The sequence below is a fragment of the Pecten maximus genome, chromosome 18 (genome assembly GCF_902652985.1).
Source record: "Pecten maximus chromosome 18, xPecMax1.1, whole genome shotgun sequence".
NCBI classification, from domain to species: Eukaryota; Metazoa; Mollusca; class Bivalvia; order Pectinida; family Pectinidae; genus Pecten; species Pecten maximus.
The window spans coordinates 7,269,283-7,286,145 of record NC_047032.1 but is presented as its reverse complement, the minus strand read 5'-3'; the positions used below and the strand labels follow the sequence as shown (position 1 = coordinate 7,286,145).

General features: G+C 34.5%; 1 protein-coding gene across 1 annotated transcript in view; it reads left to right on the top strand.

Moving 5' to 3' along the window:
• Nucleotides 1–16,863, top strand: part of LOC117316399 (rho GTPase-activating protein 18-like) — a 56,585-nt gene that overhangs the window by 30,640 nt on the left and 9,082 nt on the right. Inside the window, exons 9-17 of the mRNA XM_033870945.1 lie at nt 1,155–1,246; nt 5,642–5,719; nt 6,590–6,749; nt 7,112–7,194; nt 9,790–10,002; nt 11,837–11,911; nt 12,244–12,309; nt 12,875–13,023; nt 13,997–14,103. Coding sequence (XP_033726836.1) covers nt 1,155–1,246; nt 5,642–5,719; nt 6,590–6,749; nt 7,112–7,194; nt 9,790–10,002; nt 11,837–11,911; nt 12,244–12,309; nt 12,875–13,023; nt 13,997–14,103 — 1,023 coding nt within the window. The remainder of the gene's footprint in view (nt 1–1,154; nt 1,247–5,641; nt 5,720–6,589; nt 6,750–7,111; nt 7,195–9,789; nt 10,003–11,836; nt 11,912–12,243; nt 12,310–12,874; nt 13,024–13,996; nt 14,104–16,863) is intronic.

Below are 16,863 nucleotides of genomic sequence, written 5' to 3'. Positions count from 1 at the left end.
ACTGTCTCACTCTGGGTGAAAGGTAGGTATTGTCTCACTCTGGGGTGAAAGGTAGGTACTGTCTCACTCTGGGGTGAAAGGTAGGTACTGTCTCACTCTGGGGTGAAAGGTAGGTACTGTCTCACTCTTGGTTGAAGGGTAGGTACTGTCTCACTCTGGGGTGAAAGGTAGGTACTGTCTTACTCTGGGGTGAAAGGTAGGTATTGTCTCACTCTGGTGTGAAAGGTAGGTACTGTCTCACTCTGGTGTGAAAGGTAGGTACTGTCTCACTCTGGGGTGAAAGGTAGGTACTGTCTCACTCTGGTGTGAAAGGTAGGTACTGTCTCACTCAGGGGTGAAAGGTAGGTACTGTCTCACTCTGGTGTGAAAGGTAGGTACTGTCTCACTCTGGTGTGAAAGGTAGGTACTGTCTCACTCGGATGAAAGGTATAGGTACTGTCTCACTCTGGGGTGAAATGTAGGTATTGTCTCACTCTGGGGTGAAAGGTAGGTACTGTCTCACTCTGGTGTGAAAGGTAGGTACTGTCTCACTCAGGGGTGAAAGGTAGGTACTGTCTCACTCTGGTGTGAAAGGTAGGTACTGTCTCACTCTGGTGTGAAAGGTAGGTACTGTCTCACTCAGGGGTGAAAGGTATAGGTACTGTCTCACTCTGGGGTGAAATGTAGGTATTGTCTCACTCTGGGGTGAAAGGTAGGTACTGTCTCACTCTGGTGTGAAAGGTAGGTACTGTCTCACTCTGGTGTGAAAGGTAGGTACTGTCTCACTCAGGGGTGAAAGGTAGGTACTGTCTCACTCTGGGGTGAAATGTAGGTACTGTCTCACTCTGGGGTGAAAGGTAGATAATATGGGTGTAAATTAGATCCCTATGATATAGGTGTGAAGCAGATGACTTATCATTTAAAACCTTTGGTGGAAGATAGGTTTACACTTGGACCCTATATTGGCTCTTTACATCCATGTTCATGTAACGTAGTGAGAATGAACATCTATATTTCAATTAGATTGTTATGATATATTCCATGTGTTATATGATATACAATGTATGTATGTAACAATGGTCAGAAACAAAGCTATATACTAATGCTATAATTATATGTATGTTGGTCACAAACAAATTAAAGCTGTTCTATTGTTTCATTTCTACTTGTTTCAGATCATGGTCTGTTTGGAGTTCCATTACAAACACTTTTAGAGAATGACCGGAAAATAGATTCCAGAGTCACCATCCCTATCATCTTTCATGATGTAAGTCGGATGTTTTTGTCAGTTCTGTTTAAGGACACAAAATATAAAAAGATATACATGTACATTGTATACAGTTTTGAAACATACTGTAATTATACATATATATCAGAGATGATTATATATCAGCATTATTTATCTCGACAGCCTTAATTTGCTAAATTACGATTTAATTACGATTTAGCTAATTAAAGTAATTTGAGTGTATCAATTCATCATGCAATAACTTGTTTGAATTCTGTGAGGCATTCCAATTCACTAAAATTTAAGTCACGAAAATATTAAGTAAAATTTTTATTTGCATGAGTTGGAAAATTTCTGATTGTTCTGTATACCTTTTAAAACTCTTTCTTAAGATTTTTGAAACTATTGTCGGCATCAAAATATCTTTGCTGTGGTCAGTTAAATTGACAACCAAAATTGGTGGGAATATCGGGGCCTGGTCATCATATAATTAGATCATCTTGATATAGTAAATTGGGGAATCTGAGAATAATAAGGTCACTAGATCATAGATTTATGTGAAGTAATGGGTAAATGCTTGAGTGTAACTGCTGATATAACTTATAATTTTAAAGATAATTTCTGCTGGGATCACAATTTTATTGCTCATTTCTTGTCAATTTTAAAAGGCTCACAAATATTTAACATTGTTCGGCATCCTGTTATGATGCAGTTGAATGGCCTTAACACATTTCTGATTGACCTTGTAAGATCTAGTTATATAGAATTTCTACAAATTAAATATCGTCAGTTTATGTGGTGAATTGAAGCGTATACAATTTCCATGAGAACACATCAAGTAGATGCTTTTGTGCAATTTTTATGAAAAGCATCATGGTATGAAATCCTTACTAACTTGTGTGAAGTATCAGTATAAATTCTCTCAGTTGTGAGTTTGTAATTGTCACACCTATTCAAAAGCAGTTTTTGGACAATTGTGCATGCTGACTTACAAAAATATAGAACAGGGACAGTGTTATGATAATGACAGTATTATTATAAGGACAGTGTTGTAATAAGGACAATGTTATAATAAGGACAGTGTTATAATAAGGACAGTGATATAATAAGGACAGTGTTATAATAAGGACAGTGTTATAATAAGGACAGTGATATAATAAGGATAGTGTTATAATAAGGACAATGTTATAATAAGGACAGTGATATAATAAGGACTGTGTTATAATAAGGACAGTGTTATAATAAGGATAGTATTATAATAAGGATAGTGTTATAATAAGGACAATGTTATAATAAGGACAGTGTTATGATAAGGACGATGTTATAATAAGGACTGATATAATCAGGACAATGTTATAATAAGGACTGTGTTATAATAAGGACAGTGTTATGATAAGGACGATGTTATAATAAAGACAGTGTTATGATAAGGACTGTGTTATATAAGGACAGTGTTATAATAAGGACAGTGTTATAATTAGGACAGTGTTATAATAAGGATGGTGTTATAATAAGGACGGTGTTATAATAAGGACAATGTTATAATAAGGACAGTGTTATAATAAGGACAGTGTTATAATAAGGACAATGTTATAATAAGGACAGTGTTATAATAAGGATGGTGTTATAATAAGGACGGTGTTATAATAAGGACAGTGTTATAATAAGGACAATATTATAATAAAGACAGTGCTATAATAAGGACAATGTTATAATAAGGACAGTGATATAATTATAATAAGGACAATGTTATAATAAGGACTGTGTTATAATAAGGACAGTGTTATGATAAGGACGATGTTATAATAAAGACAGTGTTATAATAAGGGAAGTGTTATAATAAGGACTGTGTTATAATAAGGACAGTGTTATAATAAGGACAGGACAGTGTTATAATAAGGACAGTATTATAATAAGGATATTGTTATAATAAGGACAGTGTTATAATAAGGACAATGTTATAATAAGGACAGTGTTATAATAAGGATGGTGTTATAATAAGGACGGTGTTATAATAAGGACAATGTTATAATAAGGACAGTGTTATAATAAGGACAGTGTTATAATAAGGACAGTGTTATAATAAGGACAGTGTTATGATAAGGACAGAGTTATAATAAGGACTGTTATAATAAGGACAGTGTTATAATAAGGACGGTGTTATAATAAGGACAATGTTATAATAAGGACAGTGATATAATAAGGACAATGTTATAATAAGGACTGTGTTATAATAAGGACAGTGTTATGATAAGGACGATGTTATAATAAAGACAGTGTTATAATAAGGGAAGTGTTATAATAAGGACTGTGTTATAATAAGGACAGTGTTATAATAAGGACTGTTATAATAAGGATAATGTTATAATAAGGACAGTGTTATAATAAAGACAGAGTTATAATAAGGACATGTTATAATAAGGACAGTGTTATAATAAGGACGGTGTTATAATAAGGACAGTGTTATAATAAGGACATTGTTATACTGAGGACAGTGTTATACTGAGGACAGTGTTATAATAAGGACATGTTATAATAAGAACAGTGTTATAATAAGGACGGTGTTATAATAAGGACTGTGTTATAATAAGGACAGTGTTATAATAAGGACAGTGTTATAATAAGGACAGTGTTATGATAAGGACAGTGTTATGATAAGTACAGTGTTATAATAAGGACAATGTTATAATAAGGACAGTGTTATAATAAGGACAATGTTATAATAAGGACAGTGATATAATAAGGACAATGTTATAATAAGGACAGTGTTATAATAAGGACATTGTTATACTGAGGACAGTGTTATAATAATGACAGTGTTATAATAAGGACAGTGTTATAATTAGGATAGTGTTATAATAAGGACAGTGTTATAATAAGGACAGTGTTATAATAAGGACGGTGTTATAATAAGGACGGTGTTATAATAAAGACAGTGTTATGATAAGGACAGTGTTATAATAATCACAGTATTATTATAAGGACAGTGTTATAATAAGGACAGTGTTATAATAAGGACTGTGTTATAATAAGGACAGTGTTATAAGGACAGTGTTATAATAAGGACAGTGTTATAATAAGGACTGTGTTATAATAAGGACAGTGTTATAATAAGGATAGTATTATAATAAGGACAGTGTTATAATAAGGACAATGTTATAATAAGGACAGTGTTATAATAAGGATAGTGTTATAATAAGGACTGTGTTATAATAAGGACAGTGTTATAATAAGGACTGTGTTATAATAAGGATAGTATTATAATAAGGATAATGATATAATAAGGACAATGTTATAATAAGGACAGTGATATAATAAGGACAATGTTATAATAAGGACAGTGATATAATAAGGACAATGTTATAATAAGGACATGTTATAATAAGGACAGTGTTATGATAAGGACGATGTTATAATCAAGACAGTGTTATAATAAGGGAAGTGTTATGATAAGGACAGTGTTATAATAAGGACAGTGTTATAATAAGGATAATGTTATTATAAAGACAGTGTTATAATAAGGACAGTGTTATAATAAGGACAGTGTTATAATAAGGACAATGTTATAATAAGGATAGTGTTATAAGAAGGACAGTGTTATAATAAAGACAGTGTTATAATAAGGACAGTGTTATATTAAGGACAGTGTTATAATAAGGACAGTGTTATAACAAGGACAGTGTTATAATAAGGACAGTGTTATGATAATGACAGTATTATTATAAGGACAGTGTTATGATAAGGACAGTATTATAATAAGGACAGTGTTATGATAAGGACAGTGTCATTATAAGGACAGTGGTATTATAAGGACAGTGTTATGATAAGGACAGTGTTATAATAAGGACAGTGTTATAATAAGGACAGTGTTATGATAAGGACAGTGTTATAATAAGGACAGTGTTATAATAAGGACAGTGTTATAATGAGGACAGAGTTATAATGAGGACAGTGTTATGATAAGGACTGTGTTATAATAAGGACAGTGTTATAATAAGGACAATGTTATAATAAGGACAATGTTATAATAAGGACAGTGTTATAATAAGGACAGTGTTATAATAAGGACAATGTTATAATAAGGACAGTGTTATGATAAGTACAGTGTTATAATAAGGACAGTGTTATGATAAGGACAGTGTTATAATAAGGACAGTGTCATGATAAGGACAGTGTCATAATAAGGACAGCGATATAATGAAGACAGTGTTATAATAAATACAGGGTTATAACAAGCAAGGACAGTAATATAAAAAGGACAGTACAACATGTACACAAGAACAATAGTTGTATTAAAGTTTACATTTTAAGTGTGATGGCTCTCCAAATCATTCTTTCTGGAGACTTGAGCTCTATTCCCTGTATTTTAGCTTTTGTTGTGACATTATTCTGATTTAATTTGCTGATGAAAACTGATCTTGTACTAATCCACAGATCATCAAGTTCCTTGAGTCTCACTGTCTGAGTACTGAAGGCATCCTCCGAGTGCCAGGCTCCACCGGCAGAATTAAGGTATGATGATGAATTGATATGGAGGGAAGTTACAGGAAAATTTGAGATTCATTAAATGACTTTACAAAGGCCAACTTGGAAATTGTAAAATGGCTTAAAAAGATGGCAATTGAAGGAATGAGGTCTTTTTAACTTGGATTTGTAAGATAAAATTTATTTGACCAACATGGGAATCATACAATAATGATAAATATGATTTTAAGGAAATGAAACATTATTTTTCACTGAGTTAGATTTATAAGTCCCCTGCAGGTGAAATTCTAGAGGACAAAAGTATTTTTTCATCGGCCCGTCTGTCTGTCTGTCTGTCTGTCTGTCTATTTGTCTCTGTTCATCTGTCTGTCTGTCTATTTGTCTCTCTCTCTCTCTCTCTCTCTCTCTCTCCTCATAACTTTAGAAAAAATGGATGGATTTGAATGAAACTTTGGTAAATGTTAGGTTATGAGGTAATAGAGAGCAGAACTGAGTTTGGGATGAAAAGGTCAACTGTTCAGGTCATTGTTGCTAAATATAGATCTTTTTGTCAAATATTGGTTTCCAGATGATAACTTCAGAAAGGAATGATTGATTTGGTTGAGACGTCATATATACCAGGTTAGCTTCTGAGGTAATACAGAGAGGGATTATGTTTGTATGGGGTTAAAAAGTCACACGAAGCAGATGTTTTTTTCCTTGGAAATAACTTAACTAAAAACTGGCATATCTTGAAGAAGGAACATGGTACATAAGTAACTTGCAGGGACTTAAGAAAAAAAAAAAAAACGTTGCTTTAGTCTTGTTCCCTATCTTTGCTCCCTTTGAAAGCAACCAAATATTCATTCTAGAAATACATTTTTAATGTTTTTTTTAATAATTTGTTACTTTCCCAAGCAATTACGAGTGGAGTTGGAAGAGCGGTTCTACAGTGGTGCTATATCCTGGGCTGAGATTATGCCTAACGACGCAGCTGGACTTCTGAAACAGTTCTTAAGGGAGCTTCCCGTACCCCTTCTTACCTATGAATACATAGAGGCCTTTGCTCAGGTAGAAAGTAAGTACTTCCTCTAATACATAATTAGCTTGTTAGGAAGCATACCTGTACAGATCTTACTTTTGTGTATGCTTACCTATACAGATCCTACCTATGTACACATATAGAGACCTTCTCTCAGGGAGAGAGTAAATACTCTTTCTAGTACTTATTTGCTTGTTGGGAAGCGTAATTGTAAGCCTAAGTGTATATGCATATACTTGTTTATTTGTTACAAAACCGTTGTCCATTGAGTTAAAAATGTTGGATGTTTGTGGCTACAAATCAGCAGCAGCATTTCAACTCCCAATCTAGTACATCCAATAGCTTTTACAGGCCATATAGGCCTGTTGTTTGATATTGAAATCTTTTGTTTGTTACAGGTATCAAAGAGAAGAAACAACAGCTACAGGCACTTTGTTTACTTATATTATTACTGCCACCTGTTCACCGTAATACCTTACAGGTAAACTCCTCTATAAATTGCAGGTAAAACTACACTTACGGGTAAACTCTTCTATAAATTACAGGTAAAACTACACCTACAGGTAAACTTCTATATACATTACTGGTAAAACTATACCTACAGGTCAACTTCTCTATAAATTACAGGTAAAACTACACCTACAGGTAAACTCCTCTATAAATTACAGGTAAAACTATACCTAGGCGGTGGGTAAATTTCTCTGTAATACAGGTAAAACTACACCTACAGGTAAACTCCTCTATAAATTATAGGTAAAACTACACCTACAGGTAAATTCCTCTATAAATTATAGGTAAAACTGCACCTACAGGTAAATTCCTCTATAAATTACAGGTAAAACTACACCTAGGCGGTGGGTAAACTTCTCTGTAATACAGGTAAAACTACACCTACAGGTAAACTCCTCTATAGATTGCAGGTAAAACTACACCTTTGGGTAAATTCCTCTATAAATTACAGGTAAAACTACACCTACAGGTAAACTCCTCTATAGATTACAGGTAAAACTTCACCTTTGGGTAAATTCCTCTATAAATTACAGGTAAAACTACACCTACGGGTAAACTCCTCTATAAATTATAGGTAAAACTACACCTACAGGTAAACTCCTCTATAAATTACAGGTCAAACTACACCTACAGGTAAACTCCTCTATAAATTACAGGTAAAACTACACCTACAGGTAAACTCTTCTATAAATTACAGGTAAAACTACACCTACAGGTAAACTCCTCTATAAATTACAGGTAAAACTACACCTACAGGTAAACTCCTCTGTAATACAGATAAACCTACACCTTACAGGTAAACTCTTCTATAAATTACAGGTAAAACTACGCCTATGGGTAAACTCCTCTATAAATTACAGGTAAAACTACACCTACAGGTAAACTCCTCTGTAATACAGATAAACCTACACCTTACAGGTGAACTCTTCTATAAATTATAGGTAAAACTTCACCTTTGGGTAAATTCCTCTATAAATTATAGGTAAAACTTCACCTTTGGGTAAATTCCTCTATACATTACAGTTATACAGGTACAACTACATCTACATTTGTGTGTATTTATATGAAAACACAAATGACTGAATCATAGCATCATAGTAAGACAATTCATTCAAAGTCACACGGTAATGGCATATTTGACTGCATTGTTTAGGCCTTTGAAGAAACTTGTCCAAATAGTTTTAACAAATTGCTGATTGACAAAGACATTTTTTCATGATATATAAAAATGACATAGTCATTTCCCTGGTAATAAGCTGGTATTTGGATTTGTGGAAAGTCCTTATTTGTCTTGTGTAGAGGCACCTTGGTGGTTTCCATCAATGATTGTGTAATTAATCCAATGAGGATCCCTCTCCCCCCCCCCCCCCCCCCCCCCCCCCCCCCTCCAACCCCATCCCCACCCCAACACACCTCTATATAAATTTGCATATCACGATTTGTTGATACCATGACTTAAGTCTATATATGCCTGTACAAGGCTCTACAGTGTCAACAAAGAAAATCAAGTGACAAAGGAGTGCATTTACATTTAGCTCGAGAGCTTATGTCGTCACTCCGGCGTCGGTGGAGGCGTTGGTTTTTCAAATGTTTAATTTTTGGTGCAAGTGTTGAAAGGCATAGTAATTTATGGTAATATGGTCCCTGTGGGGGTCAAACTATCCCCTGCTGGAGTTAAACTAAAAGATTTTTTGGAAAAAAGCAGATTTTTGAAAATTTTTGGACTTAGAAATATTTCTACGTTAAGTTTTTGGTGCAAGTGTTGAAAGGTATTAATACATCACTTTATAATTGAACTAGGGTGCTGATATTTGGCAATAGAGTCCCTATGGAGTAAGGCAATGCCTTCCTGGAGTAAAACTTTTAAAAAATTGAATTTTTTCTTTTTAAATCTTTTTTTTGTTTTTGTTTTTAAATCTTTGGACTTTGTGTTAAGTTGAATTTGTGAGTGTTGAAAGGCATAGTAAAACATGGTATTAGGTTCCCTGTTGGGGTTAAACTATCCCTTGCTGGAGTTAAACAGAAAGATTTTTTTGGGGAAAAAACACATTTTTTTAAAAATTTGTGTGCAAATGTTGAAAGCTATTAATACATCACTTTATTATTGTACTAGGGTGCTGATATTTGGTAAAAGAGTCCCTATGGAGTTACACTATCCCTTCTTGGGGTGAAACTGAAAATAAAACAATGTGAAAATGCTCACAACACATTTTTCAAGGGAGACAACTCTCATTAGGATAATATTTTGTCAAAAATTGAAGAAATATGTCCAAAAGCAATTACATTTGTGTTTAATATATTCATTTAATCTACAACAGCATAGCTTGTCTCCCGAATGTTTGTCAATAAATAATTTATATATATATGAATTGGTATTGTTTTGAAAATTGCATGAATTCACAAAACATAATCTGATCAAGTAAACAATATAAATATTATTAATGCAATTTGCAAATACATTCCAATTAATATATTTTAATTATTTATTGACAAACATTTGAGAGACGAGCTATGCTGTTCTTCAACAGCTCTTGTTATGTTGTATAATCTCTTGTTTTTGTTGTAGATGCTGTTGCGGTTCCTACAGCGGATTGTGAGTAAGTGTCGAGAAAACAAGATGAGTCTAGCTAATGTGTCGATGATCATGGCCCCAAATCTGTTTTTGGTGTCTAGTAGTCCCTCCAAGTTCAAGGGTATTCAGGAACGAGAGATTAGTATGGCAGCTGGAACCTGCAACATTGTTAGAATGCTGATCAAATACTTGGACATCCTCTGGACGGTATTTTCTGTTTCTATTTTTACATACCATATAATAATGATAATTAACTTTATTTACTGAAGATAAATAACCTGTTTAGCAAAGCTATAATCTGCCACAGGATTCTCTATTTTTCATATTTATCAGCAAATAAGCACCTGCCCTCAAATAAGCCTCCTTCATTTTTGCACAATCATCAATTTCAAAGTAGGAAATTAAAAGTGGTTCACCAATAGGCTCTCCCCAATCTTAAATACTAAACTAGGGGAAGGGGGCTTATTTGAGGATAAATACAGTACTTAACTTTTACACTAGGGGAGGGGGCTTATTTGAGGATAAATACGGTACTTAACTTTTACACTAGGGGAGGGGGCTTATTTGAGGATAAATACGGTACTTAACTTTTACACTAGGGGAAGGGGGATGATTTGAGGATAAATACAGTACTAAAATTTTACACTAGGGGAGGGGGCTTATTTGAGGATAAATACAGTACTAAAATTTTACACTAGGGGAGGGGGCTTATTTGAGGATAAATACGGTACTTAACTTTTACACTAGGGGAGGGGGCTTATTTGAGGATAAATACGGTACTTAACTTTTACACTAGGGGAAGGGGGATGATTTGAAGATAAATAAAGTACTAAACTTTTACACTAGGGGAGGGGGCTTATTTGAGGATAAATACAGTACTAAAATTTTACACTAGGGGAGGGGGCTTATTTGAGGATAAATACAGTACTAAACTTTTACACTAGGGGAGGGGGCTTATTTGAGAATAGATACAGTCCTAAACTTTGACACTAGTGGAGGGGGCTTATTTGACGATAGACACAGCACTAAACTTTGACACTAGGGGAGGAGGCTTATTTGACGATAGACACAGCACTAAACTTTGACACTAGGGGAGGAGGCTTATTTGAGCATAGACACAGCACTAAACTTTGACACTAGGGGAGGGGGCTTATTTGAGGATAAATACAGTACTAAACTTTTACACTAGGGGAGGGGGGCTTATTTGAGGATGAATACAGTACTAAACTTTCACACTAGGGGAGGAGGCTTATTTGAGGATAAATACAGTACTAAACTTTTACACTGGGGGAGGGGGCTTATTTGAGGATAAATACAGTACTAAACTTTTACACTAGGGGAGGAGGTTTATTTGAGGATAAATACAGTACTAAACTTTTACACTAGGGGAGGGGGCTTATTTGAGGATAAATATGGTACTTAACTTTTACACTAGGGGAGGGGGCTTATTTGAGGATGATTGAGTACTAAACTTTTACACTAGGGGAGGAGGTTTATTTGAGGATAAATACAGTACTTAACTTTTACACTAGGGGAGGGGGCTTATTTGAGGATGAATACAGGAATAGCAATGTTAATCATGTCATAACACTCACCACATTTGTCACATGTAGAAATTACCACATATTTAGTACATGGTTTATTCTCCATTTTGTCTGTTTATTCCATATCAAAAAACGCATTTGTCTTCAAACAAAAGACATTTAGTTTCCTCGCAGACAAAAATACATTAAATAAATACAAATAATTATTTATTATAATATTTTGATAGTAATATGATTTTATTCAATGAATATCCATATCTTTCAATTCACGTAAACCAGTATTACTTTTATAACATTTTTTTTTGATTTCCTGTAAACTGGGAAATTTCTTATTGCGTTTCTTTTTCCTTTCAGTTTATAGTTTAGAAATGAATCTTACATGTACGTGTATTTATTATATATATAATAAGTAAGAAATCTAATCAATATCAGTGTGTTACTGAGCTGACATATTTCTGTTTTCACAAAATGAGAGATCTTTAACCTTAAAATAACAGGTGCCTGCATTTCTGGTACGACAGATGAGACGCCAAAATGAAATCTCTCAACAACGCAAGGTTAGAGATAAATCGGTAAGTTATTTTTTATCTCATTGAATTTTTTTCCCCATTTACTTTTAAAATTGACAATGTATTGTTTGCTTACCTATTTTGTAAGACTATGCCTGGAAATAAGCCCACCTATGTATATTGCAGTAAAAATTCGGTAAAAATGCTGACAAAGATATTTCCTTATTTTGCAATCGGTCTAGATCTGCTTTCTATATTGAGTAAAAGTTAATGTATGCATTTCCCCCCTGGGCTGTTACAGGATAAAGATGGTAACTATTTACCATCGACACTCCAATTTCTGAACTGTATTATGATTTTAATCTTTATAATTATATTCATTTGTTGTTAAACAGAAAATAAAATTCCTAGGCAAGAAAGACAAGTCAGAGTTATATAAAAAGCCTCCCATAGTTCATGAGGTAAGAATCATTTAAGCTTTTAAGTAAAATATCTGATATAGGTATTAAGTTTTTAGCTCAATGAGACTAAGTCCAGGAAGTTGTTTGAGTAATACCACTATTGTCTGCATTGTCCAAAGAACTAGTTAGGTTAAAGTATTTTTTATAAAAAAGTATTGTTTCAATACTAATGAAGATACATCTTTGGTGTTTGACGTGTGTGTTCTTTGTGACAAGACCTTTTCATTATGAAAAACTATGTTTGTGGACCTGTTGACCTTGACCATGACTTTTAATTGACCTACTTTCAAAAATTATTCCAAGATTCAATCCACTCCACAAACTATGTTGACTCTGACAACTCCTGTTAACCTTGAAATGTTACGAATTATGAGTCAGCATTAAAAGCCTAAAATTGTTATAAATTGATTTCATGTTTGGACTATCTACTATTCTCCACCCACTTTGCTTTTTATATCACAGACGTATAAGTATTTAAATATTATGGTGAATCCCAGATATGGCTGGTGAATTTAAATTTTACTGATAATTGCATAGTGATTCTATATATTTTATAATTACTTAGGGTGATTTTGAGGAAGGCGTGATTCGTGTACATGCTCCAAACCTGACAAAAAGTTCTACAGCTATCCGGCTGGACAATCATATGACTGCTGGACACATCGTAGACAGATTCAGAAATTCTGATGGAGCTCTGAAACCTGTAAATGGGAGGTAATCATCACATATACTATGTCTGTTATAGCTTAATGTGTTTATTACCTACGTATTAAACATCACAGACATGTAATTATAGTTTACCCAATCACCTGTCAATTTTACACATGTCAATTCTAACAAAACACCTGTCAATTTTACACCTGTCAATTTTAACCAAACACCTGTCAATTTTATACCTGTCAATTCTAACAAGCACCTGTCAGTTTTACAACTGTCAATTCTAACCAAACGTGTGTCAATTTTACACCTGTTAATTCTAACAAACACTTGTGAATTCTAAGTAAACACCTGTCAGTTTTACACCTGTCAATTCTAACCAAACGCGTGTCAATTTTACACTTGTTAATTCTAACCAAACACCTGTTAATTTTACACCAGTCAATTCTAAGAAACACCTGTCAATTCTAACGAAACACCTGTAAATTTACACCTGTCAATTCTAACAAACACCTGTCAGTTTTAAACCTGTTAATTCCTACAAACACCTGTCAATTCTAACCAAACACCTGTCAATTTTACACCTGTCAATTCTAACCAAACACCTGTCAGTTTTATACCTGTTAATTCTTACAAACACCTGTCAATTCTAAACAAACACCTGTTAATTTTACACCTGTCAATTCTAACAAACATCTGTAAATTTTACACCTGCCAATTCTAACAAACACCTGTCAATTCTAACCAAACACCTGCCAATTCTAACAAACACCTGTCAATTTTACACCCGTCAATTCTAACCAAACAACTGTTAATTTTACACTTGTCACTTCTGACAATTACCTGTCAATTTTACAACTGTCAGTTCTAACCAAACACCTGTCAATTCTAACAAACAACTGTCAATTTATAATTTCAAACTATTCGTTGATTTGATGCTTTGAATTGATGAATTTCAGCAATAAAAATTTCTGCAGATAATAAATATGTATTTCATCACTACAAATAATATGAGGGTTTGTTCCTCTAGGGAGAACAGTAAGAGGTCAATTGTCCAGCAGGGAGTCTATTGTGATCCAGACAAAGTTTCCTTTGCGGAAGAGCATACTTACCTGTACGAAACTGGTGGTAACATAGGTATGACTTACCTGTATATTTAAATGTGAACTTATGAACTTGTGGGGGCATCTATATATGTCACAGTCTAGATGGAACTTGATATCAAAATTTGCTGCAACTTGATATAGATTTGCATGGCAGGGTCGTTAATGAAGCAGAAGGTCCTTCCAAAACACTTAGGCCCAAGTTTCATCGCTATTCCTGAACTTAAGGAAATTCCTTAACTTAAAATTGGCCATAGAAAAGCATTATAGAATTTAAGGACAGGTCCTTTACTAAGATTTTTTCCTTCAATCCAGTAATACTTTCTTGTGGAAAATTTTAAGTTAAGAGATGCAACCAGGACCAGGTGTTATTAGACTATAAGATTGCATTGTTCTGCCCTTCCAGACTTTTAACTTGTCCATAACCTATCTCATACTTTACTTAAAGGGACATCACAGTAAACCAATTTTTATTTTGTATTTATTCATAATATTGGGTATATATATATCTTTAACAAAATAACCTTATGAACAATAACCATTCGAATTTTATGATATATGTACATAAAAAACATCAATTATTAATTATCACAATTTATTGATCAATAGTCTGGATATGTAAATTTTGTGACATACGTACATGATAAAACGCAAACTAAAACACCTGAAAACAAAAATGGCTTCCAACGTGAATTGATTGCGGTTGAAAACGATAACAGCTTCCGCAATAAAGAGAATAATGGCCAAATGGGTCAAAGACAATCCTAGAATTACACTGGGGAAGCAGTACAATAGATTGGAACAGTTCAAACATGAAAACAGCAGTAATACGGACGCTGCATGAGTTCACCTAGGTGAGGTGGAGTGTGAAGTCATTCTGACCTATAGTTTGACCTATGACCTACGTCTGGTGGGGAATTGTTTGCCAAATTGTCTTTTTTGATCTGTCATAATTTTATAATTCTATTTTCATTTTTAACTTTATTGTATTATTGTTACATGCTTTATATTTTGAATAATTTAAAAGTGGGCCCGAATTTGCATATATGTTTAGCAAATACTAAGCAGCGAAAGAACATTGATACTATCATTTGCATTGTGTACATAGTAACCTTCTAGACAACCGTTACCGGTCACATGATAACATTGTACATTACGTCACTATTGTATAGACGTCATCAATAATAGAACATGGGCCCACATTTTTAGTACTTTAGGGGTAAAAATCTTGTGAAAAAATTGTCCTGAAGAAGCCCTAGTTCAGGGCGAAACCGGTCGACCTTCCAAATAAACCCAAGAACCACCTATCCTATGGCTTGTTGCGATTGATTTCTTACGATTTATATTTACCCACATTCTCAATCGCCCTGCATACTTATTGGTATCCAAGCCGGGATTTCGGAACCTACCAAACATTAACCAGAAGTACGGCGTTGGCTCTATACTTCGAGATTGTTTTTGCCTAATTGACCTAGAGCCCCTGCATCTCGAGTGGATCCGCCATAGGAAACCCGAGTCCGCCATTGGACCATCTTCTTTGTACTAACATGAATGAACAATCTAACAAATTTCGGTTTCAATTTCCTACAAACACTGAGCAATCAGACACTACTCATCAAGAACATAAACGGAAAAGAGAGGAGCAAACAACCGAGAGGACCAGCTTACCAGCAGTGGTCGTCCCTCATTTCAAAGCCTTACGGAAACTCAGAATTCAATCATTTAAATGTTTAAACCATATTGACTTTCTCAAAAAATGCATCACAAAGGGAACAGTACCTAAAGGGTTACAAACACTGGTAAGCCCACAGGTACCCGAGATCGACACCGAGTTCAGCATCGAATGGGACGCGTGTCATATGAAATTTGGTTTAGAACTTACCAAATTACTCGAGGAATATTGGTCAGCACGTTTCGCCACACTGACCACTGAGATTGAAAAGGTCAAGGAATTGATTAAATCTACCACCACATCGGATATCGCGGAACTCATCTGGAGTACCACCGAAATCACCCTAACGCGTATTAAGGAAGCAAGAGAAAAGAAACCGGAGAAAAACACCAATCCACCTACTGAATGGAATCCCCGAAACCGAAGCACCACCGCAAATTCATCCCGCGGAAACAGTTCCGCAAAACGAGATTAGAAAATGATTACAGCGGCATAGTAAACATTTCACACAGGACTTTAAATAAAGCAGAATTAGACGTTTTGTCAAAGGGTTTAAAATTTTGCCCCACACCTAGGGCCCCACAGTTAGATAACATACTTACACACACATTTTTGTTCAACCGTAGAGTTAGAATTAAGCACTTCTTTAAAGACCAACCCGAAGTAGAAAGAAGTCCCTTCCGGCGACCGTCTGGTTGGACGCCGCCAGTGGGACAAGATACCTTTTTAGACACATTTCTGAACATAGTCACAGAGAATATACACGATCACAACACACAAAAACCATACGGTCACAATCTTTCTCTTAGGGAGCAGGCTGCTCTCGAATCTCTCAGCAAAGATGATAACATTGTCATTAAACCAGCAGATAAAGGAGGGGCTATAGTCATCCAAAACCGAGCAGATTACGTCAAAGAAATACTTAGGCAAATAGAGGATACAAAATACTACGAAAAAGTAGATTCTGATTTAAACACACAACTAGTAAAGAAAATAAACACCTTTCTCAAATTTACTAAACAAAGAGAACTGTTATCAGAGAATGAGATCAGATATCTCACGCCTAAGAACCCGCGAACCCCCATCATATACACGCTTCCAAAAATACACAAACCCGGCAAT